Raw genomic sequence first — 22,415 nt, forward strand, 5'->3', positions numbered from 1 at the left:
AATAAAAAAAAATTAACATCTGTCAGAAAACTTCAGTATCATTTAATTTGACAAGAATAAACTCAACAATACCACAGATAAACGGCCTGTAATTCCGAATCAACGCAATTAATTTTTTTCCCCTTAACATTTTAATTTTAACTCTGCATAATAATAATCAATAATCGCTTTATATATGTAAGTAATTTTTTTTCTTTATATATAATATGTATATAACATGGTATAACATTTGTTGATCATTCATTCCTAATAAATGTTTATTGTTGTCCCAATAAATATAAATTATTAGTTTTCTCACTGGGCATACAAGCTTAGCCTGGCTATTTGTGACACCGTACACTGTCATACCAGCTATAATAAACTACATAGCTCGCTGTTCGAAATTATATTACTTCCTTCTGTTTATTTATTTTCTATTTGCGTTTAGTTAAAAGAAAATCTATCGATCAGCATTGAAAAACAAGTTAAGAGCTAAATCTATTATCGACTTTTTTTTTATAGTTTTTAATGTCTATTTTTATCGCAACAAGAACCCGAATAATCAATAATCAATAATAGTTAATCGTCAGTAATAATATTATTAATTTTTTTTCAATATTAAAACCTTATCAATTTAATTTTAATTAAAAAATTTTAGCAAAAATTTTGCACTCTTTTTTAATTAATTAACAATAAAAATTATGAAAATTTACTGTCAAAGTACAAGAACAACTTTTAAAAAATATTTAAATCGGACTTTTTCAATAAATTTACATTTTAATTGTTAAAAAAAAATTTTAGCACAAAATTTTCAATAAAAAATTTTTAATTGAAAAAATTGAGGCTTAAATATTAAAAAAAAAAATTAATATTACAATTATAAAAATGACAAATCTTTAAGATATAACTATTAATAATAATAATAATAATAATGACAATAGTAATAATAAATCTATATTGATTTTTTTTGTGAGCACTCATCAAATCATTCCTGAGTAACGGCCATTTTCTTATGAAAAAATATGCCATGATAACAACTGATGTATCGATACATCTCACCGTTTACTCTTAATTAATAATTAAATGAATATATATCCTTAAAAAATAACATTACTCATAATTAATGACAATGGAGATGATTATTTTAATGATAATATAACAATGCACCGGACGATATAATATCTGAATAGTTATTAATTAAATGATTTTAGTGTAACGCAAAAATTGCTTTAACAATAATACACATTACTTTGGTGTTACTCGCCCTTTGTCTTTATCCGTGACTTAACATTAAAAAAAAAAAATAAGTAATAAAAATAATGATAACAACGGTATAATAACAACCATAAATAATAAATGACTGACAATAAAATGTAAATTTAATGTGAAATTTTTTAAACTTTTAGTTACTTATAATATTTGCACCTCTTGAGACATTAATAACAATGTTGCATTTTTAAAACGCATTGCCTGGCGTATACTATAATAATAATAATAATAATTATAATTATAATATACGTCAAAAAATAACAACTTAACAGCTATTTACAAGAAAAAACATTTAATGTGAAAGCTCTCTGATTTATCGCATTGCTCACATGCGTGTTCTTTAATTTCTTATTTATATATATATATATATATATATTAGTGTCGGTGGGACGAGCAATGCCCAGTTTAGTAGATTAGTGACCATGATGATTACAGATGATTATATCATAGAGTTGATTAATGTGAGTGTCTAAGGACGGTAATAAGTAAGCTTATTATTGAACAATACAACAAGTAGTCCTGCATGGAATCGGTTTTTCGTGTCGGCCATACCCGTAAGCCTTATTAAAATGACCATTGTATAAATTCGAGTTGAAAATCAACGAAGGTGGCTTACCAGTGTAGCAGCTTTCATAAACCTCAATAGCTTCGTCAATGGGTAGTCTTTTAAATTGTGAATTTTTTTCAAGTCCCTCAATTTCCCCCAAATTATTCTTAGATTCATTTTGATCACTGATGCCATCCTCGACGCTGGAGATACTCTGAACACTTCCTCGTGCTAGTCTATAATACTTTCTAACAATATCTAAGCTTACTGGATCGACTTTAATGCAAGACTTGCTATCATCATCTTTTTTCTTCTCAACATCATCATTTTCATCATTATTATTAAGAACAAACGGTTCTAATTTTTCCGACTCCCAGAATTCGAGCATATCCGGTTCCTCAATACTCCCAATAGAATTAATTCTATCGACCGATTGTCTGCAATTTTCTTCTTTATTATTATTATCATCATCATCATCAATATTATTATTAATTACAGCAGCACCACAAATAGTAGTGGACAATAATTTACCATCAATAGACACAACAATCTCTCCCTGTTGAAAAGTCTTTACTAAATCAACATTGATCTTCTGAGCATCAACCTCAGGACTAGATTCATCACCTAGCTTTTTAAGACTCACTTTATCATCACCTAAAACTTCCTTATTATCCGTATTAATTATCCGAGAGTTATTGGCAACCCTCATACCCGCATCGCTATCCTTCTCCGTGAATTCGCAAGTACCAGTTAATTCTTTGCAAGAATAATTACCTAGAAGCTTTTTTTTCTTCCGCTGTTGACGATCTCCATAATTTTTGGCATTACAAAATATCTTCTTGCTCTTACTCCTAGATTTTCCCTTCTTGCTTGCGAATTCGCCGCAGCTAGCCAAACGCGACGACTTAACGTCGTTCGCGTTGCTATTAGCAGATAGTGCAGGCATGGGGTTGCCCTGCAAGTTTTTTGGCGGCTCGCTGTCATCCAACTCGTCGTCCTCCATCTCGCTGTCTTCATTATTATTATTATTATTACAATTTACCGTAACAAATAATTCAGGCGAGTTGGCGCGTCTCAGCCACTGAGTAACTGCGTCAGTAATCGGGTGGTTGCTGGAGAACCTAGTTTGACTTTCAAATCCCGAATCCTCGTTGGAGGTATCAGCATTAAGTTGAGCTTCAATCGCATCGATCCCCATGGGGACCCCCTCAACGTGAGTTTCGAGGTCAGTTTCCAATTCGGAGGTGCTAGGGTGCTCTTCTTCAAAGTGATTATTATTATCTGGGCCGGGGGTCGGCTCGCGGACCAATTTTGTACTTTTGTTATACTTCTTATTATTTTTAGGCACGTTGTTTTTCGGTAAATTTTCTTTAGCTTTAGCTTTAGTTTTAACTTTAGCTTTAGCTTTATTGAGTAGCTCGATCACAGGCGTCGTTTCATTTGAGTCATTTGTTCCTGACTTAACAGTACCGTTCGACAGTCGGTCACAGTCTTCATTTCCGTTTGGCACAATCGAATCCACCGGATCTTGAATCAGTATACTATAATCCGTGGAATTATCCTCAAGCTTCTCAATAATATCATTGAATTCAGCACAAGTAGCTTCAATTCCAATCTCTGTTTCTTGAATTTCATTACCATTAATATTACCATTTATTTTACCATTAGCGAGGCCGTTTTTTTGGGCTGATTCATTAGCAATAGCCTCCGTTGCGTACTCGATGTTTGTTACAATTGCCGGTGACTCAGTTGGTGTAATTGAATTGCTTTCTGGAGTTGTTGGCTTGCTATTTAATGTCAGATCTATTGAATTTTGTTTTAAATCGGAAGCTACCGAATTATTGGATGTTACTGGTGGGCTATTTTTTGCAGGCTTAAACTCAAACTCTTTACAATTTGGGTTCAATGGACGACTGCTAGTAGGAACAAAACTGTTGTTTAGACAAGATGAAGCTTGGACTCCATTATTGTCAGCCTCTGAACTATAGTCTTCTTCTTCTTCTTGTCCGCAATTCTCACTGTTATCCTAAAGTTTATAAATAGAGTTACATTAATCACTGGTTTATTTATAATACTTCGAATAGCTTTTTATCTAACTCTAGTTTATCTTTTATTATTTATTTTCATCAATGGAACTTACCAGACCAAGAGGTCGTCTTAGTTTTCTCTTGCTTAGTTTCTTCTTTTTTCTGCGTCTGGTAAATGCCGTCGTAGCATTCATTTCGGTCGTCCTCATCATTGGTCCGCTCTGCATTGTCATACCTTCAATAAATAAAATAAATTAAATTAAAAATACCTATAATTAGATCTAGTGAATTAATTTTTTTAAAAAATAAAAATTATAGGATAAAATAAAATAAATAAAATAAAATTGAAGGTGATTGCAAGACTTAATAAATCTCTAAAGAGTTTAAAACTCTTCTTACTATTTTGTTTCTCACTCCCTCTAGTTATTTTTACTGATCTCTATTTAGGAACACAGCAATTCGCGGTTCTTGCCAAGCATAGTTTTCGGCCTCGGATGGCCAATGGAATATTTTAAACATTCAAATGTCGGAATTGAGTGTCGTTATGTTTAAGTCGTATGTCCAAGTCAATGAGCCTGAAATTTGTGCTAATGATTAATATGCAGTGCTAAATAATAGTTCTACAACACTCACTAATTATGACCAACAAAAATAATTAAATATAAATAATACAATTATATAATTAAATACAACAATAAGTTACGACCCAAATGCCAAAAGGGTCCATATTAATTTATACACCTTTTTGACACATCAAAGCCAAAAGGGCGTATAAATTTTTTTTTTTAATCGTTTTATTAACAGTTTCTAAGCCTAAAAATAAAAAAATAAATTTCTAATTTATACGCCCTTTAAATTTCTAATTTATTGGCTTTGCAGTGCCAAGAAGGCATATAAAATTTTTTTTTTACACTGAAAAAAAAATTAGCTTGAATCAAAAGAAAAGTTCTTGAACCAAGAGAATAATTTTGAAGAGTTTCATTGTCTTGAATCAAGACGAAAAATTCTTCAATCAAGTAAAATTTACTTCAACCAAGAAAAATTTCTTAGTTTAAGAATTTTTATACTCAAATCAAGAAGCTGAATTTCTTTTAAATTATTTTCTTGATTCAAGTTAATTTTTTTTTTTCATTGTACTAATCGGTTTATTAATACTTTCTAAGCCTAAAAATGAATTTCTAAAGCCAAAAAGGCGTTAAATTTTATTTTAGAGCTAAATTTTATATTTCAGAGATTTATTTATAGTTAAAAATATTTTTTAATATTTAACAAATCATTTATTAGTCTTTAACAAATATTTCTTAGTATTTAAAAAGATTTATTAATATTTAATAAATGAATATCAGATTTATTAAATGCAAACAAAATATTTTAAATACTAAGAAATATTTTTTTAATACTAAAAAGTGGCCTTTAATAAATGGTTTGGTAATTATTAACAAATATTATTTAATACAAATAAATCGTTCTATTAGTGAGCAAAATTGAAAGTTTTTTATACGTAATTTTGGCTTTAGGCTAAACTTTTTTTTAAAGCAAAAAAGTTCAACTGAAAAATTAATAATTAATTATAAATGCGTTGCTGAAAAAATATATTAACCAGATTAATAATAAATACGATAGTATTTTTAGAAAATACAATTGATAAATATTATTTTTAGATGAATATTAATTTTTTATTTGCTCTTTTGGCATTCGGTTCGCGACACATTAGCGAGTTACATAAAAAAAAAAAAAAAAAAAAAAAAATAAATAGATAAATAATTAAAAAATTAATGTAAAAAAAAAAACAGTCAATCAGTCTCTGGCGATACAAATAATTTTGATTAGAGTGACAATGTGTTCTCCATTGATATTTATAATAAAAAGTATATATGTATATTGGTAAATATAGTAGATATATAAGTATATATTAAAACACATGTGCAATCGTGAATGCACGTGGTGGCATATAGATACAAACTGTATCAAAAACGACAGGTCTCACGTCGACTTGTCGATGACTTTTTTACCTTGACCGAAGTTGAGGTGAGACGGCTATAAAACGGCAAGGACGACGATGAACGGGACAGCAGTTGTGAATCTGGACATACCCCTTTCCCCTTGCATCGCGTCCGCACGTTGCTGCTCTCGTTTAACATTAGAAAGAGGTACAATCAAGCAGATTGGACCGTTTCGACATTGCAACGGGAGAAGGAACGGCCGCGGACGAATTTGTCCATCGCTTGAGCAACGTAAGAATAATTAAACCCGGCCTGTTTATAAACTATCACACATCTTAATTAATCTACAATACAATGCTATTAACAACGAGGTTTACTGTCCTCGTAAATACAATCAACTTTTTTTACTACTCATTTTTTCAGGTCTAAACTTTAAAAAATTTCAAAAAACCACATCACAATGCAGTAGACCAAATAAATTTATAATAATTAAATTAGAACAAAAAAATATTTTTTAATAATTGCACTTACAGTTTTTAAAGTGTTTTACAAGTGAAAATTTTTTTTTAATCATTTTTTCAATAAAAAAAAATTCTAAAAATTTTTAAATGTCGGCTAACTTAATTTTTATAATAAATTTATATTTTCTTTTATTTATTCCAATTTACAACGTCTCGTCAGCATAATTTTGACTTCAAGGCAACCTAATATTTGTAACAATTAATAAAATTAATTAAAACAATTATAATGAACTTATTAAAACATTTTAAAAATAAAACAAAAAATACCTTGAAATATTTTTAACAAAACGATGAAAATTAATGATACTAAAGTTAGCCGACATTTTTAATAATTAAATTAAAACAAAAAAATGTTTTAAAAAATTGCACTTACAGTTTTTAAAGTTTTTTACAAATGAAAATTTTTTTTCTTTTTTTTTTTGGTCATTTTTTCAATAAAAAAATTTTTAAGTGTCGGCTAACTTAATTTTCATTGAAAATTAAGTTAGACGGCACAAAAATTTTTGATTTTTTTTTTAATTAAAAATTAGATCTAAAAAACTATTTTTAAAAAATTCCACGGATAATTTTTAAAATTTTCTACATGTGAAAATTTTTGTTTTAATTAAAAAAAAAAAAAAAAAAATATTTTTCTACTAAATAAATTATCAAAATTTTCAAATGTTAGCCGACGTTTTTAATTTTTTGATTTTTTTTTAATAATTAAATTAGAACAGAAAATTTTTTTTCTAAAATTGCACTTAAAGTTTTTGAAGTTTTTTACACGTGCAATTTTTTCATTAAAAAAAAAAAATTCTAAAAATTTTTAAATGTCTAATTTAAATTACATAACAAAACGTTATAAATTGGAATAAATAAAATAAAATAAAATAAATTTATTTGGTCTACTAAATCCTGATTTAGTTTTTTAAAATCTTTTTTTAAATTATATTCAACTGAGAAATAATCATTGAACAATTAGAGTAAGTAAATAACGCACATTGCGAAAGCTTGCGGCCGAGTAATACTTCTCGCGTATGCAATGTCTCTTATCGAATTAGTCGTGTGTATTTTTTTTTTTTCTAAGTGCGCAATCAATAATAACTTATTAATTTAATCTTAAGTAAAGTACTTAAACGACTGTTTTATAAATTATGAAATTGATAACAAACCGTTGACATTTATGAGCGCTGGACCAAACATATAGTGACCGGGGTACATGTAAGGTTGTGGTACAGGCGGTCCCACATGTGACACATGTAATTGCTGAGCAAGGACGGTCTCCAGACACGGTTCGTTGGGGAAGCTGCCGTCTACTATCACTGGCTCGTAATTTTGCGGCTCCTGCGGAGGATCTTGAGGTTGATCTTCAGTTGACAAGCTTTGGCTTAGCTGCTGCTCGTCACCGTTCACGGGCTCTTCACCAGCAGTACTTTCGGGCCAACTTGCACTGCCGTTTCCGTTTTCTACTGGCTCATCACCGTTAGTGTATTCCGCGGCAGCTGGAGCCACTCCGTTTTCATCGATCGTCGCTGGCAATTGATGGTCTACTTGTGGATTCTGTAATTTATTATCATGTTTAGTGTTTTAACAAGGTTGTTTAATTTAACACGTTAATAATAAATTGAATAAATAATAAAAAAAAAAAACATTTTTTAATATAAATAAAAAAAAAGCGATTTGGCAGCTACTTTTATTAATATTGATAAATAAATTTTTTAAGAAGAAATATTAAATTAATTATATCAAATTAATAATTCAATAGGAAAATTTAATTAAAAATATGGAAAATTTTTGTGTTAGAAATTTATGCAGGTATGTAAATTAAAGCTTATTTTACTGGCTTTGATATAAAATTTAAAGAAACTGAAAAAAAAAAATTTTATTCAAAAGTTATTTGGGGGAAATGCACTAAAAAATTTTGAATTTTCAAAAATTTCAAGCATTTTCTAACTAATTAGTCGATTTTTATGAAATCTAAACGAAAAAAAAACAAACTTTTTGAGCCAAAAAAATTTTAAGGAAAACAAAAGTTATTTTGAAGCAAAAAAAAATTTTTTTTGGCTCAAGAAACTTTGACTTAATTAAAAAAATTTTCAATCTTCCTTAATATTTATATTTATAATGTTTAAATTATATAATTTTGTATTATGGTTCGTCAAAATTTAATCTCTAAAAGCAATCTTTTAAAATTGGAATTTTGAGTTGCGCTTTTAGCAAGAGTTAGGTTTGGGCATTTCCTGAGATATTTTGATGTGTCAGGATTTATTTGATAACCACATAATTTTTTAACAGGAGTTTTGTATAAGCATTTTTTCTGGAATTTCAAAATTTCAAAATTTGACCAAACGAAGCTCCCGTTAAAAAATTCTGTGAGTATCAAATAAATCGTGACACACAAAAATATATTAGGAAATGTCCAAATACAACTCCTGTTAAAAGCGAAACTCAAAATTCTAATTTTAAAAGGTTGCTTTCGAAGATTAAATTTTGACGCACTCTATTTTGTACATTGCCTATTGGCGTTTGTACTTAATAAATAAACAAATAAATAAATAAATATTTTTTTGAGCTAAAAAAATTAACACTCCATTCAAGAATATTTTTTTTCAGTATACTAAAAAATAAATTAACCTGATAATCAACAAGACAGTAATTCTGCTCGTATTTCGGCACAAAAGCAGGATTGACCCACTCAATCGGCCGAAGAGGAACCGCCTCGCAGGGCATAGCAGCCAGAAGATTATGCATAGGCGGCCCGGGCATCGGGGGTCCAACGACCATCACCGGGTACTCGTAATAATAACCACTGGCATGATCGTAAAAAGTTCCATAGCTCATCTGGACGGTCTGTTCAGCATTTGATAATTCCTCAAGGCCGTTTTCACGGTAGTCGAGCAACTGGGGGTCCTCGGTGGTCTCACTACCGTCTGCCGGTGTTAATAAATCTATTTAACTTGGATATTTTGTTAGTTAGTACAAATAATTAGCATTTGGGTTACAAACCAGCAGTGGAGTGAGAAGCCGACTGGCTCTCAGTGGTCGAAGGAGTTGCACTGGTGCTGGCATTGTTGCCCGACCAGACTTTCTTGCGAGCCAGGTATCCCTTCTTGAAGAGGACATCCTGCCGAGGAGTTGTAATTCGCGTGTACTCATTCTCGTCGAAGATAATTTTTGGCTGGGATGATCTTGAAGGCGACGACGCACCACCGGAATTTCGATTAGCCACTCCATTTTCAGTTGTTCCATTCTTTTGCTCCGAAGATCTGGAGTGCGACGACTTGTGTGTACTTTGGGGATTATTTTTTGTACTGTTTTCTCTGGGCTTGCGTGAAGAATCCTCGTCGTCGTCGTCACCCGGCGGTGCTGATGGACAGTCTGAGAATATAACAGACAAAAAGAAAATAATTATTATACACACGTGTCTAATGTGAGGCGTTAGTTAAAGCTTACGCTTTAATAAAAATAAAAATAAAAAGAAAAATAAAAAATAGAATAAATAAGTAAATAAATAAATAAATAAATTTAAACCTAGGATATAAAATAAAATAAAATATAATATAAAATAAAAATAAAAAGAAATAAAAATAAAAAATAGAATAACATAGCTGATCTATAAATAAATAAATTATTTAATTAATAAATGAATTAATAAATAAATAAGTAAATAAATTAATGAGTAAATAAATAAATAAATTAATTAATTAATAAATGAATTAATTAATAAATAATTAAATTAATTAATTAATGAGTAAATAAATAAATTAATAGATTAATTAATTAATTAATAAATAAGTAAATAAATAAATAAATAAATAAATGGTAAATTTAAAGCTAGAATAAAAAATAATAAAATAAAAAAATAATTTAGAAGAATCTCTTTGATAAGAGAGTATTTATGAAGGTTATATTGGATGTTGAACAACAGTCGTACCGTATTGGTACCTCGCTATTAGAAGAACGTGATGGGCTGAGCCAATCACACGGTTGATTTTCTTCTTTTGTCGCCACTGCATCTTTCACTGGCTTGTTTATTTTTTTTTTTTTTTTTTTTTTAATTTTATTTAAATAAAAGTTGCTTATTTTACTCAACTCTTATTTTTATGAGTCGTTTTCTGGACAGATACTGGACGACAGTGGGTAGTAGAGCCAGCGAGTTGAACGGACTTTGCTGAAGAGTAGCATAAAACGTCCAATGAGGAATGACAGGAAGCCGTAAGGGGGTAACGAGTTTTACGCTGAGTCTATTACAGCGTTTGTCAATGTATTTGTAACCAAGAAAGAGAGTGTGGCTAAGAAAGTAGAATAGACAAGTTTATAAGCAAGAGCAAGAGTAAGATAAGAGCAATACAATCTGCCGTGGGCAATGCGCGAAACAAGACTAAGCGAGAAGATGTGCTATGCTGAGACTAGAATAGTCCTAGAATGAGAATAGCACACCCGGTGGAGGAACAAACACCGTCGTTCTGACTTTAACTTATTAATCTTCTCGTAGTGGCAATTATCGTGATGATCTTCCGTGGGGAGTACAGTCTGCTTGGTAATTCTCCATTTAGCCGGTTAAAACTGGAAACCGTGGATCCACTGGTCATACACGGAAAAAAGTAAACTGTAATAAATAACAGTCGATTTATAATAAGTAATGATCAACTGCTAAAAATTACCATTTTAAAAAGTAGAATCGTGATTTTACTATTCACTTTATAATATTTACCATTTAAACGTTACAATTTACTCTTTACATGGAAGAAAATACTATTTCAAACAGTAATATTCGCTATGTAAAAAGAATAAAATAAAGTTAGTAAATTTCTAATACAAGCAACGTTAATATTTACAAAGTAAAATGGTAAATTTTAAACGCAACGCTAAAAATCAAACTGTAATTATTGATTTTCTTGGACTGGTAAAATGTATATTTTAAAAGTATAATTTTTACTGTTTGAAATGTTAAATTCTCCCAGAGTGAGACCCCCTTCTCTTTCATCTGAGTTCTCCTTCTCCTCATAATATGGACTATATATTGAAATGGCAATTTTTACTGTTTGAAACTGTAATTTTTTAAGATGAAAGAGTCGTTATTTACTATAGTGACAGCTACTAATCACTTATTTTGGATATTAAATTATAAATTATGGCTTTCATACTTTCTACATTAAGTTCTGTAATATTTATATTTTTGCCACCCCGCTTTACTGTTTGAAACTATAAAAATTAACCAGAATCCGAGTGAATATTACAGTTTACTTTTTTCCGTGTGGATCCACTGGTCATAATTAAATTCAGACCAACAACACTGTCAAATTTTTATTTATATTAATTTAATTAATGTACTAATAAGTCAAAAAAAATTTTTTTTCGTTAAAAGGCGAACGACCAAACCTGCAGCATAGCACCTAGTCACTAATCATCACTAATTAAAGTGTAATGAAAAGAAGATGAGCTTAGCTGGTAAGAATACGAATTGGATTTTCACCTAGGGATGACTAGACTGGCTACCGGGTTCCTTAACACACCCTTCTATCTCATATCTTTTATCATCTCTCTCATTCGTTGCTCGTTCTTTCGCAACCACCGGCATTATTACACTCGAATATCGAGCAGAAGTGGGAGAAAACTGCGGCTGCGCATCTAAAGAACCCCTTTAGCTCGCCAACTGCCTATAATATCAGAATATAATATATAGTAACAAATAATGATGATAAAATGCCAGACAAATCAATTGGAATTGTCTATTGTATAGACAGTAAAACTCCAGTTAAATTATTTCATACTTTCTTAGTAGGCAATTCTAACGACAAGATGGAAGGCTCTGAACAAGATGTCTGAAGAGAGTTGCTTTTTGTATTTCTTCTATTTTTTGTTCTACTCGACGGACAATTTGGAGCGTCTTACGACCGTTATAGAACACATTGATAAGTCACTCGTTAAAATGTATAGTAGAGTTAATTAGATTTTAATGTGCTGTAATGCCCTTGACGGATTTTACAATCATTGTTATTCACATGTCTTCTTTGTCTAATCGCAAGTTGGGTTCTTGACCCAAACCTAGGATATTACATTCACATAATTCATTAATGTACATTGTACTAAAATAATTATACGTAGAATAATTATTACTAAGGAAGAAAAAAAAAAAAAAATTGTGCAAGTTTTCTTCATACACATTGAACAAGTACTTTACGTATAGTTATTCATACAAATACAATTCATACATACGTAACAATTATTACACACATTGATAAGCTTACTGCTTACATACTTCAGCCAAATAGCCGGTAAAAAATTATTATTGCTCGTACGCACAGTTATGAATAGCACGTGAACGCGACCACGAGGCTCATCACATGTTCTTCCAACTTTCGGACTATTAATGCGTCACGAGACCGTCCACTAATGATCAGGCACACCCTATTATTATTATATGTCCCGCCAGAACAATCAATTTTATGTAATCTTACAATCTTGATTTCTTCTTCAGTAATTAATAATTTCTTAAAAAATTTTCTTTAAATAAAAATATTCTCTGGCAATACAAGAATAGATTCTTATTCATGGCACCCCGTCGGAATAGAAAAATATAAATTAGCAAATGTTACGCAATACTCTCTACGCTGTCTGTGACATTCATAGACATACACCAGTGAGATAGATATTAATGTTCTCGCGCATGTGTGTATACAAAGAAGACATTACTTAAAATGATGTAAAATGTTTACAATTGATAACAAAAGTCCATTGATATTTGTACTCTATATCAGACATATATATCTTGATTTATAAATTAATTTTCTATTTGATTAACTATTCTATAAGAGTTTCCCAGTAGTATCCGACTGTAACTAAACTCAACGGTATCGATTCGCCCCCGTGACTCCAGTTTGCTTCGGCCAACGATATTATACATATAAATTTCTATAGATTTATTATAAAAATAAAAAAATATATGTATTTTTAATTTAAACAGTGAATATTGAAGTATTTATTACATTAAGGCAAAAACAGTTGCAAAACAATTTTGCGGTTAAATAATTCATAGAAGTCCTGTTTAAAAATATTCATTGAAAAAATTCATTAAAAAAATTCGCTTAAATTATTTATCTATAGAAATAATGACATTAAAATTAGCAGTAACTTAATAATTTTTTAATTTTATTTGTTCAAAATTATTTTTAAAAAATTGTATTTATAATTTTTAAAAATTTCTAAATGTCAATATTTTTTTTTCATTATTTTTGCCATAATTTATTTGTTAAGAAAAATTATTATATAGAAATATACTGAAAAATATGAAAATAAAGTTAGCTGAGATCTAAAAATTTTTATGATTTTTTTTTATTAAAGAATTATTAAAAAAAAATTTTTTTCATTTGTTAAAAACTTGAAAAATTATAAGTGCAATTTTTTAAAACTATTTTTTAGTTATAAATTAATAAATAAAGCAAAATAAAAAAATCAAAAATGTCGGCTAACTTTATTATCATCTTTCAAAATTGAAAAAAATTCAAATTTCATGATAGTAAATTTTTTTTATAGGCTTAAATGCCTACTAAATAAGAATAAATACTCTAAAATAATTGGTTATTACTTAAATTGTTAGTTACAAGTAATAATCATCCATCAGAGAGATTGTTATCTTCGTTATCTTTGTCAACAAAATTAAAACTCGTATTTGTTGACATGTGTGTAGGAATATGTATGTTTGGCGATCTCAACATTAGGTATAAAATGAAATCCATAGATAGATGACATTATAAATTACAATAAATATTTTAAAAGCGTATCAGGCGACGTAGGAGACGAAAAATCCGTTGGGGGGTCGAGAGTTTGGATCGATGTCTCAGCCCGTTGTTCCGGAAGAAATACGAGTAGAGCAGAGAGACAAGGGAACAAGATATGTGATAATAAAGTTTTACACACGATCGAATGTATGTAGAAACTTTAAATACCAATAATAATGATAATAACGTATTGTTGAGCAATGACATCAAGTGTACGACGATAGTTGGTATTTTTTTTTCTCAGCAAACGTTTGTACGCTCCTGACTCCCTCTCTCGTGATATTCACGCAGACATGGCAACCGTGAGGAGGCTCTGCTATTGAGGGTTGGAGAATGATCTTCACCAGTGCTGCACTAAGCATGCTCGTTTAAAAAAAGGAGAGGTATCAGGTATTATGGCTAAAAAAAATTTATCTAATAGAATTTTCTGAAGAATAAGAATTAAAAAAGAGGATTATAAATCAAAGAAAATTAAATTTAAACACTTAGATGTGGATAATATACTGATACTCGTAGATGATATATTCAGCAGGTTATATTACACTCTTCTGACGTAATTTTAACGAGCGAATCGTAACATTGTGGTATGTTACTCTACACACACTGAGAATACTAACGAGCAAGTGGGACAACGTTAATAATCCTAAACTTAACGAATTAATTTTTACTATTAATCATATAAAATAAAATTTTAAAAAATGTTTTCATAAATAATAATAAAGTTAGCCGACATTTTTAATTTATTGATTTTGCTTAATTTATTAAATTAGAACTAAAAAAAATTTTTTTTAAATTGCACTTACAGTTTTTCAAATTTTTTACAAGTGAAATTTTTTTTTTAATCATTTTCTCAATAAAAAAAAATTCTAAAAATTTTTAAATGTCGACTAACTTAACATAAAATAAATAAATGAAAATAAAGTTAGCCGAAATCTTAAAAATTTTTATGATTTTTTTTATTAAAAAATTATTACAAAAAAATAAAAAAAAAAAAAACATTTTTTAACTATAAGTGTAATTTTTTTAAAATAATTTTTAGTTACAATTAAATAAATTAAGTAAAATAAAAAAATAAAAAATGTCGGCTAACTTTATTATTATAATAAATTAATAATAATAAAAATAAGATTTATTTATTATAAAACTCACCAGCGATGTTCAATGTTCTCCATCGCGTTTTGCGTTTGTAACCTTTGCCCATGTCTCGTGTCGGAGATTGAGACCGGGCTGGTCTCTCTCCTTTGTCACAGGGTCCTTCACGATGAACAGCTTTATCAAGGGAAGATTATTACCAGGGCGGCAGCCCTACGTAGTACGTCATCATAATAATCACACACTATCTTGTTTTAATCATTATTATTTATATATTATTTAAGATTTAAGATTATGTGTATTACGATTGTGATTTTTATTATTATTTAATATTTAATATTTAATATACCTGTTGTTGTTTAATCTAAATAATTGAGTCAATAGTACAAGTTAATTATTTAAACAACGCAGACGGTCGGTTTCTCGGTTGATTATTACTAAGCTTTCTCGTTCTCCTTTCAACAAAATCTGTCTCTATCTAACTAGCCAGTTTCGGTGTCCTCACCAAGAACACCACGGCGACGTTGCAAGCTATGCACCGTGTTAAGCGAATCGCGATCACATACTAACCTCCCCACCATTCAAGAGATGGCTTCTCCCCACTCAAAATGCGCGAGCCTAACTTCACATTGTGACGTAACAGTTTCACTTGCTAAATCCCGTATCACAACAATTATCGCATTTGTTTTATCGCGAGGTACCTTTGACCTTTTCCTATCACCCGTATTGTTGTTATAGTTATTCGATAATCTGCTTTTTTTTTTCTTCTTTATAAACTGGAATTATTAATTACGCAATTACGCACATTTATTTTACACACAATTTTAAATCTTACCCGTCAATTCCAACGCATGCTCAATGAAAAATGGCGCTGCTTGACAATAATAATAATATATATTTAATTCAAACAAATTATGAGGCTGAAATTAATGATACTAAAGTCAGCCGACGTTTTTAATTTTTTGATTTTTTTTTAATAATTAAATTAGAACAAAATAATTTTTTTTAAATTGCACTTACAGTTTTTCAATTTTTTAACAAACGACAATTTTTTTTCTTTTTTTTTATGATATTAAAGTTAGCTGTCACTTGACCGTTTTTTAGATTTATTTAAGAAAAAAATTTGTTCTAAAAAATTATTTTAAAAAAATTGCATTTTTAATTTATAAAATTTTCTAAATGTCAATTTTTTTCTCATTCTTTCAATCCAGCAATTTATTTATTAAAAAAATTCTTAAAATTATTTAAATATCTTCTAAATTAATTTTCATTTTTTTTTGGTCATTTTTTCAATAAAAAATTTTTTTAATTTTTAAATGTCGGCTAACTTATAATAATAAAGTAAGTCGACGATTTTAATTTTTTGATTTTTTTTTAATAATTAAATTAGAAAAAAAAATATTTTTTAAAAATTGCACTCACAGTTTTTAAAGTTTTTTACAAGTGAAAATTTTTTTTTGTTTTTTATTAATCATTTCTTCAATAAAAAAAAATTCTAAAATTTTTTAAATGTCGGCTAACTTAATTTTCATCTGAAGTTAGCAGACACTTGACAATCTTTTGATTTTGCTTGAAAAATAAACTAGGCATAGAAAATTATTTATAATAATCTCATTTATAATTTTTCAGAGCTTCTAAAGGTGAAATTTTTCAATAAAATTTTCTTGTTATAATTTGTTTATTAATAAAATTCTAAAAATGATCAGATGTCTCTCAATTTCAGTATCATAACAAATTACATTAATTAATAATGAGAGGCTAAATAAGTGGAGCTTAGCACTTGATAATTAACCTCTGCTTTATTTATTTATTTACATTTATTATACATTTATTCGGAAATATAATTACAATATCTGAAAAATTGACTTATAAAGAACGATTCATAAAAAAAGTCCTTGAAAAACGACAGAAATCTAGAAATCTCTAGCAAATATGCAAATAACTATGCAAATAACAAATAGAAAAAAAAAAATAATTGACAATGTTTTGTTTTTTCAGAAAAATCAGTAATTAAAATTTTTTATGTTGATGTATTAACTAATTTTAAATTTTAGTATTTTTTTTAATTATTTCATCTGACTATTATTTTTATAACTTATGAAAGATTAATATATATTATTATATTAAAATGGTTAACTTTTTGAATTTTTATAAATATAAAAAAATACTTCTTTTCATAAAATAATCATTGTTATTTTTTTTTTAAATAAATAAAATTAATAACTATGATGTTACACTTAACATAAATTAAACTTTTCAAATTTTTCAGCGCATGCGCGTCTCATATTTTTTTCGCGGCTCACAAAACTTGCGTTGTTGCCACAGCTTTAATAACGTATCCCTTCCTCGGCTAAAGTCTGGTAAATTTTTCATTACTTATTAATAAATATCTCTAAAACTGTGTGGTAAATATCAATGAAATTATTTTTAAAAAATTGTTTAGTTGTTAGTTAACGTTACTCTAGTTTTTTAAAAGAATCCTAAGAAAATTTTCTGAGATATAAAAATGTTTGTAGGTAAACTTTTCAATATCCCGTATACCGCAATGTATAAAATCGTTCAAAACTCAAACTTTGAAATTAAATATCTCTGAAACTAGATGGTCAAAAATTTTCAAATTGCGCCAATCGACGCAGAATTATATGAATATTAATCTGCCAAAATTAAAAAAAAAAAATCCTAAGAAAACGACTCTGGCGATGGTACTACCTTAATAAAAGTTTGAAGTACTTGTGGATTATACTCTGCGCATGCGCGGGGTTTCTATGGCAACAATTTTAAAACCAGCAAATAGAATTCCCGCCCGGCGCGACAAAAGCCGGTACAGTAAAGTATAGTGAAGTTCAATGTATACTAAGTAATGAAAATTAGATAATAACATCCAGGTATTTGCAAGGTTTCTTTTATATTAAAATCATTGCTTCACTCTAATAATATCCGTAAGTGTAAGGTTTTATTTATAGAATAATTATTTCTTCATAAAAATTTATTACAAACTTACAATTTTACAGAAAGTTATTCTAACCAACAAAAAAATTTTTTTTTTAGGTAAATAAATTTGCAATAGGAGTAAAAATGCTGAAGATAGTTTCTCTGGGTGACTTTGAAGCACCTGATGTAAATCATAAGGCTACTGTCGGCTTAATTGGTGATTCCCCGGTGTACTGTGACAAAACAAAGCTAAACGATGAAACTCAGCCGTTTGCTAAGTACGTACGTAATTACCCCGAGGTCAACATTACGCCTGACATGCTGGCAACGCGGGAATCTGCACGGACTATCGGAGCTGGTGATTTGTTTTTACCCGTCGAGGACAGTGCTTTGAAAAAGATAGCCAGTGTTTGGCGGGAGAAAGGGTTGACCGAGGCAATACGAGTCGCCGCTGCAGAGGATCCTAGAAGAGTGACAGCAATTGTCCATTGGATCGCCACAAGGTTTGTTTAATTCATTTAATAATTTTATTCATAATATATTAATAAATTAATAAAAAATTAACAACCTTGCAGTCACTATGTGACTGCCGTGACTTGTGAGCTATGAATAAATAAAATTTTACTTTATTAAATAATGACTATTGTTAAATTGCACTGTACTTTCTTAAATATTGAGATTTTTAAAGATATAAGCTGATCCCGATGTTACACTTATCGAGAGCTTTCATTTGAGTACCCACATGCATTTTGATATATTTTGTATATATACATATATATAGCATATATATATATATATATATATATATATATATATATATATATATATATATATATATATATATATATATATATATATATATATATATATATATATGAAAAATTGATGTGGGTACTCAAATGAAAGCTCTTGATGAGTGTAACATCGGGATGCGCTTGTATCTTTAAAAATGTCAATAATTAAGAAATGACCTTGTATCTTGTAAACTGTTGACATTTTTAAAGATATAAGCTCATCCCGATGTTACACTCATCGAGACCTTTCATTTGAGTACCCACATGTATTTTTAATATATTTTTCATATATACATGTATATCATATATATATAAATATATAAAATATATGAAAAATTGATGTGGGTACTCAAATGAAAGGTCTCGATCAGTGTAACATCAGGATGAGCTTATATCTTCAAAATTGTCAATAGTTCACAAGATACAAGGTCATTTTTTAATTATGTATCTAGAGATAGAGCATTTTCGAATGCAGCTTAAATACCTAAAAAAAAATTAATCTAGCAGATATTTGTTAATTTAAAATTTTTTTTAACAAATAAACTATGGCAAAAGAAAATTGAGATTTAGAAATTTTAAAAAATTGAAAATGCAATTTTTTTTAAATAATTTTTTTTATAATTTTGTTTGGTAAAAAATTTTTTTTAAACAGTGAAGTGACTGTTTACTTAAATGTCATGATAATATTAAAAAAATCCCCAGGATTTCGACGGTCTTGGATTTTATTGAGAGAAAAACGTCATCTTGCGACGGACTACCATCCGTGGGCTCGGGATCAGTCGCTGACATAGCAGCGACCCGGGACTGGAACACAGCGCTGATCAGGTGCCTAGCTTGGCACCCTCATTGCGCCCGGCTAGCTCTGGCGACTCGCGACGACCGGATCAGGATCTTCTCCAGCGAGACGCAGAGCGCGGCTGTCCTAAGACACGGTGGTCAGAAGTCAGTCTGCTCGATGAGCTGGCGACCTCACGCAGGTCGCGAATTAGCCGCAGCTTGCTGCGGAGGAGTGCTTGTTTGGACGATCGAGCTCGGAGCGGCCAGTTACTCTCTCAGCCACGCAACATTCCTGCGTCAGAGGAACCATGCTCCGGTTACAGGAGTCGCTTGGCACCCTGAGGGTGATTTATTGGTGTCATGTTCGCCCAACGATCTCAATATTGTAGTTTGGGATGTAGCTCGAGAAACAGGAGTACCCTTGAGGAGACTCGGGGGTGGAGGTCAATGTATTCTTAGATGGTCTTCATGTGGCGCTAAACTTCTTGCCGCCACATGTCGGACAGTTTTCAGGTATGGAAATTTTGGTTGTTATTTTTTCTTCCCTAAAATTTTATTTACACTCCAAAGATTGACTGACAAAAAATAAAATATAAAATAAACTACCATTAATAATACATGGGAACTATTTTAGGGAAATTTTTGCTCTTCATTAGCCTGAATGACTCATGCTAATTGGTTTAAATGATTCCTACAAGAATATTTTTCACAAGAGATTAATTTAATCAATATAATAAAAAAATTCAATCTTTTCTGAATCGATTCGTATCATAATATTAATAAATATTAGCAAAAAAAAAAAAATTTATTAATGAAAATTTAATATTCAAATTATTTATTTTGTTTTCACTACATTGATTTAAGTATTGAAATTATTTATTAGTGTGCGTCAAAATTTAATCTTCGAAAGCAACCTTTTAAAATTGGAATTTTGATTTTCGCTTTTAACAAGAGCTGTATTTGGGCATTTCCTAATATATTTTGGTGTATCACGATTTATTTGATATTCACAGAATTTTTTAACAGGAGCTTCGTTTGGCCAAATTTTGAAATTTTTAAATTCCAGAAAAAATGCTTAAACAAAACTTCTGTTAAAAAATTATGTGAATATCAAATAAATCCTGACACATCAAAATATCTCAGGAAATGCCCAAACCTAACTCCTGCTAAAAGCGGAACTCAAAATTCCAATTTTAAAATGTTGCTTTTGAAATTAAATTTTGACGCACCTTATTATTTATATTGTTTATCACATTATGGTATTGAAAATTTTCATTATTTTTTTAGAATTTATTGTTTATTTTATTATTAAAATGTTCATTGTTATTATTTATGTACGTATACTATATGAAAAGTATATTATTTGTAACTTGGATGGCCGCAAGAGGCTTAGACTCTATGGCCAATAAATAATAATAATAATAATAATAATTTATAAATATTTTCTGACGTAAGTAATTAATTTTCAGTTTATTGGCTACCCAGTCTCTAATACAACAATTTTTTCTTTCTAATTTTTCGTAATATTGTTAGCCTATATTTCCAGGCATAAATAACTTATCCTCAATTTATATCTAATATTATAAAAAATTAGAGAAAAAAAAAATTGTTGTATTAGCCAATAAACTGAAAATTAATGACTTACGTTAGAAAATATTTATAAAGTATTATAAACCAGTCTTTAGAAAAAATAAATAAAAATAATAATAATTTCAGAGTTTGGGACACTGGAACTGGAAGACCCTGGACAGCTGAACGATGGACCGTACCTAATGGCCGTGTAGCTGTTGCCTGTTTTGGGCCTCATCAGACACTTTTATTTACATCAACAGAGGACCCGGCCACGCTGTTTTCACTTCCGCTGCAAGACAATATTTTTGATGCACGTGGTGTTACTTCTTTCAGCGATACTAAAGTTGCGATACCACTTATTGATCTTACTAAAATAGCATTCTGTTCAAGAAGTGACGAGGACGATGATAGTGCTAATGGAGAAGAAGTTGTAGGCGGACGTGTTGTAGCCATGGACTGGGATCCATCTGGCAAATATCTCGCAATATTATTTCAAGACAGTCCATTAGTCGCGGTCTTTAAAACATCAGTTGGCACTATTTCACGGGTAACACAAATTACACCAGGTTGTTTAATAAAAGGGTTTGTGGGTGAATATCCTAATTGTCTGCAGTTTCATCAATATTTGGAGGACAGTAGCAAACAAAAAGCATGCTTGACTATCGCCTGGTCCAGCGGTCGCGTTCAACAGTTTCCTATTGTCGAAATTTCTGATTCTCCCGTTAAATGTTATTGAAAAATGACATTAAAGTTAGCAGCTAAAAATTTTTGATTTTTTTTTTTAATTAAATTACAACTAAAAAGATATTTCTAAAAAATTGCACTTATAGTTTTTCAAATTTTTAACATGTGGAATTTTTTTTTTTAAATTATTTAATTGAAATTTTTTCGATAAAAAATTTCTAAAAATTTTGAAATGTCAGCTAGCTTAATTTATGAAAATAAAATTATACAGCTGACAATTTTCAGAATTTTTTTGATTACTAAAATTATTTTAAAAAAATTAAATTCAAAAATTGCACATGTAAAAAATTTGAAAAACTATACGTGCAATTTTTTAAAAATATTTTTTTATTAATTCAATTAATAAAAAAAAAAAAATAAAAATTTTCGCTGTCAGCTAATTTTAGTTTCATACTTCATTTTCATATTAAAAAAAATTAATTTGATAATGATAAAACAATTAATTTAAAAGTCAATGTA

At 29.2% G+C, this 22,415-nt stretch overlaps 2 protein-coding genes and 2 long non-coding RNA genes across 12 annotated transcripts; 2 read left to right on the forward strand and 2 right to left on the reverse strand.

Moving 5' to 3' along the window:
* Positions 1 to 1,609: 1,609 nt before the first annotated feature.
* LOC123272046 lies at positions 1,610 to 15,858 on the reverse strand. 7 transcript variants are annotated; one of them, XM_044738662.1, is made up of 7 exons: positions 15,488 to 15,858; positions 15,196 to 15,351; positions 9,272 to 9,643; positions 8,900 to 9,213; positions 7,438 to 7,825; positions 3,936 to 4,057; positions 1,610 to 3,821 (listed from the first exon to the last, which is right to left on the reverse strand). In XM_044738662.1, exons 2-7 carry the CDS (start codon positions 15,245 to 15,247, stop codon positions 1,743 to 1,745), a joined length of 3,327 nt encoding a protein of 1,108 aa, XP_044594597.1. In that variant the 5' UTR covers positions 15,248 to 15,351; positions 15,488 to 15,858; the 3' UTR covers positions 1,610 to 1,742. The 7 variants fall into 7 exon arrangements, with proteins under 7 accessions (XP_044594597.1, XP_044594596.1, XP_044594595.1 ...); XM_044738661.1 differs by having other exon boundaries at positions 15,196 to 15,382; XM_044738660.1 differs by having other exon boundaries at positions 15,196 to 15,386.
* Positions 11,521 to 12,476, reverse strand: LOC123272052. The gene is made up of 3 exons (XR_006511007.1): positions 12,040 to 12,476; positions 11,648 to 11,925; positions 11,521 to 11,561 (listed from the first exon to the last, which is right to left on the reverse strand). It is a non-coding gene; the product is annotated as an uncharacterized LOC123272052 (long non-coding RNA).
* LOC123272053 lies at positions 14,007 to 14,725 on the forward strand. Its single transcript, XR_006511008.1, has 2 exons — positions 14,007 to 14,193; positions 14,291 to 14,725. It is a non-coding gene; the product is annotated as an uncharacterized LOC123272053 (long non-coding RNA).
* A 2,020-nt stretch (positions 15,859 to 17,878) lies between the features above and the next one.
* On the forward strand, positions 17,879 to 21,995 carry LOC123272047 (aladin-like). Of its 3 annotated transcripts, none has more exons than XM_044738667.1 (4): positions 17,879 to 18,023; positions 18,187 to 18,572; positions 19,566 to 20,153; positions 21,357 to 21,995. In XM_044738667.1, exons 2-4 carry the CDS (start codon positions 18,214 to 18,216, stop codon positions 21,946 to 21,948), a joined length of 1,539 nt encoding a protein of 512 aa, XP_044594602.1. In that variant the 5' UTR covers positions 17,879 to 18,023; positions 18,187 to 18,213; the 3' UTR covers positions 21,949 to 21,995. The 3 variants fall into 3 exon arrangements, with proteins under 3 accessions (XP_044594602.1, XP_044594601.1, XP_044594600.1); XM_044738666.1 differs by having other exon boundaries at positions 17,929 to 18,083; XM_044738665.1 differs by having other exon boundaries at positions 17,929 to 18,077.
* The last annotated feature ends 420 nt before the right edge of the window (positions 21,996 to 22,415 follow it).

Source organism: Cotesia glomerata, linkage group LG9 (genome assembly GCF_020080835.1).
Source record: "Cotesia glomerata isolate CgM1 linkage group LG9, MPM_Cglom_v2.3, whole genome shotgun sequence".
NCBI lineage: Eukaryota > Metazoa > Arthropoda > Insecta > Hymenoptera > Braconidae > Cotesia > Cotesia glomerata.

Excerpts from the sequence above, each read along its gene's own strand:
- LOC123272046 (XM_044738658.1), bottom strand. The coding sequence starts at position 10,281 with ATGCAGTGGCGACAAAAGAAGAAAATCAACCGTGTGATTGGCTCAGCC. Across the intron at positions 9,644-10,199 it reads AATAGCGAGGTACCAATACG|ACTGTCCATCAGCACCGCCG; the intron begins GTACGACTGTTG and ends TTATATTCTCAG. Across the intron at positions 4,058-7,437 it reads AGCGCTCATAAATGTCAACG|GTATGACAATGCAGAGCGGA; the intron begins GTTTGTTATCAA and ends TATTTATTGAAG.
- LOC123272047 (XM_044738667.1), top strand. The coding sequence starts at position 18,214 with ATGCTGAAGATAGTTTCTCTGGGTGACTTTGAAGCACCTGATGTAAAT. Across the intron at positions 18,573-19,565 it reads GTCCATTGGATCGCCACAAG|GATTTCGACGGTCTTGGATT; the intron begins GTTTGTTTAATT and ends AAAAATCCCCAG. Across the intron at positions 20,154-21,356 it reads ACATGTCGGACAGTTTTCAG|AGTTTGGGACACTGGAACTG; the intron begins GTATGGAAATTT and ends TAATAATTTCAG.